The 3,559-nt window shown below is 49.5% G+C and overlaps 1 protein-coding gene across 1 annotated transcript in view; it reads left to right on the forward strand.

Annotated features, from left to right (window-relative positions):
• The first annotated feature begins 600 nt into the window (after window positions 1–600).
• LOC107122783 (embryonic polyadenylate-binding protein 2-like) overlaps window positions 601–3,559 on the forward strand; it is a 24,372-nt gene continuing 21,413 nt past the window's right edge. Inside the window, exon 1 of the mRNA XM_015425916.1 lies at window positions 601–609. Coding sequence (XP_015281402.1) covers window positions 601–609 — 9 coding nt within the window. The remainder of the gene's footprint in view (window positions 610–3,559) is intronic.

Here is a 3,559-nt window from a genome sequence, read left to right on the forward strand (position 1 = left end):
GAGTTCAGTTTGTAACCTAGAACTTGCTTGTCCTCAGTGCACAGAAATTAGATCAATCTGATAAACTACATATTTTTTAGAAATGATTTGGAAAATATTTGAACACCTTGTCTTAAAACATTTTATTCATCATGTTAAAATAAAACGTTCCATAATCAATATTTTTGTCTTTTCTTTTTTTCAATTTTTCCAATTTTTCGGGAAAAAACAAAAAAGGCTTCAGGAAAAAACCGGAAAGAAACCATTTCCCCCCCGAATTTCTCCGGTTTTCCCCCGGGCCTTCACATCTCTACTCTGAACCTCATTCTTGTGGGTAGGACCTAATCAAAGCAATTGGGGGGGGGCATAGAAAGAGCCCCTCTTTGGCTTGAGGGGGGGCCTCGAGGCCGGCTCTGTCCCCAGTGGGAAGGGAGGCTGCCTCGGGAGGGGAGACGGCCCCCCACGCTGCCGGTGCCGTGCAGCATCAGAAGCCCCGGGTGGAGGAGCGCACTGTTCTCAGGGTTTCGGGAGGTGGTGGGCTACGCTTAGAACTGTGCAATACTTGAATCGGAGGGGGGTGGGTTGTGAAGAGGAAGGCGGGAGGGGCGGTGCTTGTACAGAATGGCGCGTGTATGTGTTTGCAAAGATGTTTTACAGAGAGGAGAATAATAGAAATTTAAACAAAAAGAACCATAACCCCCCCACCCTCCACCACCACCCCTTCCCCTGGTGTTTGTGGGTTTCTGTGGCCATTCCCGAGAAATGGCGATGTGGTAGGAGGGTTTTGTCCCGTCCCCCTTCGGTTTTCTTTTGGCATGCGCTCCCTTCTCCCTCGCTGTTTCCTGCTTTCTCTAAATGTACTGTATGTTTGACCTGTGGAAGATGTAAACATTATGATTCAGGTTACGTCTGTTCTTAACTCTGTATCTGTGTAATAAAGAAAATTTAATATCACCCACCAGGATTAATTTCCTTGGCTTCCTCGTCCTTCTGCCATGTCCATCTTTTTGCACAGACGCAAGAGTGACGGGGCTGTGGGGTGCTGGATGGACACCCAGCTGCTTGGAAGACGGCCACAACGTGGGAAGGGGCCACGGCTCACAGGCGGGCACTCTGCTTTCCCTGCAGAAGGTCCTGGGTTCAGGTCCTGACATTTCCAGTTGCAAGTGGAATTGCCAGCTCTGGGTTGGGAAATACCTGGAGCTTTGTAGGGGTGGGGGTCTGAGGAGGGTGAAGTTTGAGATCATCTGGAATACCAGAAGATCTCCAGCTGCCACCTGGAGTTTGGCAACCCTAGTTGCAAGGGTCATGGGTGGTGGGAGAGACTGTCCTCTGTGTGAAACCCCTGGGCAGGGTGGAAGGGCTGCTTGACTTGCATGCAGAAGGTCCCAGGTTCAAACGTGTTGAAGCCCAGCAGTCATCTTTGACGGCCACTGCCGGTCCGTGCGGGGAATGCTGAGACAGATGGCCCAGAGGTCTGACTCAGCAGAAGGGAGCATCAAATGCCAAAAAGGGCTCCATCCTTCCCGAGAGAAAGTGCAGCCCCCAGCGGGCCCTGGTCTGTCATTTCTCAGCACCTAAAAATGTAGCGATTGTTATTTGTTTATTAAAACACGTACGTCCTGATTTCCTTAAGGGAGGCCTTAGTTCGAGGCCATTGCGAAAGGAGCTGGTGAAAACAATGAAGCCTCTGGTTCAAACCTGACCTCTGCCACAAATTCTCTTGCAAGGCTTTCCTTCCTGCCTCTCTTTGGTAACAGGGAACTTTGGGTCCTGGCCAGCCTTCCATGGCTGTCCTAAGGATTACAGTCAGATAATGTATACTAAGTGGTTTCAGCACTATAAATGTGAAATATTTTTATATTGATGGAGAGAAGGCGCCATGGCTCAGTGGAAGATCCTCTGCTTGGCATGCCAAAGGTTCCAGGTTCAGTCCCCGGCATCTCCAGTTAAAGAGGACCAGGCAGGAGGTGATGGGAAAGACCTTTCTCTGCCCGAGACCCTGGAGAGCAATTGCCGGTCCGCGTAGACAGCACTGCCCTTGGTGGACTGGAGGTCTGGTTCAGAATAAGGCAGGTTCTTGTGTGTTCATGTGTGATTGATCCTGAAGGGTTTACGGAATTACCAAGCAACTTGCGACCGCAGAGCAAAAGCCACGGAGCAGGGTTTGGACCTTCGGGCTGTGATTTACTGTGCCAGGGGTCCTCAGAAACAGCTACTCTGGCTTGAGGAAGGGGCATTTCTCTACCATTACCCAACCCACCCTTTGTGATCTGCAGAGCAGGCCCCATCAGTGACTCAAGGGGAGGGTTCCATAGACACCTTCCAGCCTTCTCTGGCACGTCAACAGCATACACACGGACACACACACACAAAACCAACTCCTACTGAATTAGACCATTGGTCCATCAAGGTCGGTATTGTCTACTTGCAGGGGCCCTCAGGGTCTCAAGTGCCTGGTCCTTTTAATTGGAGACGCTGTAGCTACAGTGGGGCTCTTGGGGGGCTGTGCCCCCTTTCTTAAAGGCACAGCCCCACAAGATTTTCTCCTGTAAATGCTTTTTTCAGTAATTTTAAAACATTTTTAAAAGGTGTGCACTCCTTTAAGCAGAGTGGGGTGCTGTGGTTGACTAATTCCGGCACTGAGCAAGGGGGATGGAGTAGGTGACCTCTAGGATCCCTAAGAAACTGGTCTCTTTTAAGAGAGTTTTTCTGCCTCAGTGTTAGCTTTCTTGGCTATAGAAATCATCACCCCACCTGCTGGCTTGTTATCAGAATTGTTGCTTAGGCTGGCAGAAGTGATTAACTTGCAGGAGCTGAGAACTGTCATCTAAAGTGGTTGACAGCTTGCAGTTTAGAGATCTATCCTGGTAACAGCTTTCTATTGGCTAAAGAGCCAGTTTGGTGTAGTGGTTAAGTGTGCGGACTCTAATCTGGGAGAACCGGGTTTGATTCCCCACTCCTCCACTTGCACCTGCTGATGTGACCTTGGGTCAATCACAAGCTCTGGCACAGCTGTCCTTGAAAAAGAGCAGTTTGTGTCAGAGTTCTCTCAGCCCCACCCACCTCACAGGGTGTCTGTTGTGGGGAGGGGAAGGGAGTATTGTCTACTTGCAGGGGCCCTCAGGGTCTCAAGTGCAAGTCGTTTACATCACCTCCTGCCTGGTCCTTTTAATTGGAGACGCTGTAGCTACAGTGGGGCTCTTGGGGGCTGTGCCCCCTTTCTTAAAGGCCACAGCCCCACAAGATTTTCTCCTGTAAATGCTTTTTTCAGTAATTTTAAAACATTTTTAAAAGGTGTGCACTCCTTTAAGCAGAGTGGGGTGCTGTGGTTGACTAATTCCGGCACTGAGCAAGGGGGATGGAGTAGGTGACCTCTAGGATCCCTAAGAAACTGGTCTCTTTTAAGAGAGTTTTTCTGCCTCAGTGTTAGCTTTCTTGGCTATAGAAATCATCACCCCACCTGCTGGCTTGTTATCAGAATTGTTGCTTAGGCTGGCAGAAGTGATTAACTTGCAGGAGCTGAGAACTGTCATCTAAAGTGGTTGACAGCTTGCAGTTTAGAGATCTATCCTGGTAA

Source organism: Gekko japonicus, unplaced genomic scaffold, assembly GCF_001447785.1.
Source record: "Gekko japonicus isolate JY-2015 unplaced genomic scaffold, Gekko_japonicus_V1.1 scaffold3265, whole genome shotgun sequence".
NCBI classification, from domain to species: Eukaryota; Metazoa; Chordata; class Lepidosauria; order Squamata; family Gekkonidae; genus Gekko; species Gekko japonicus.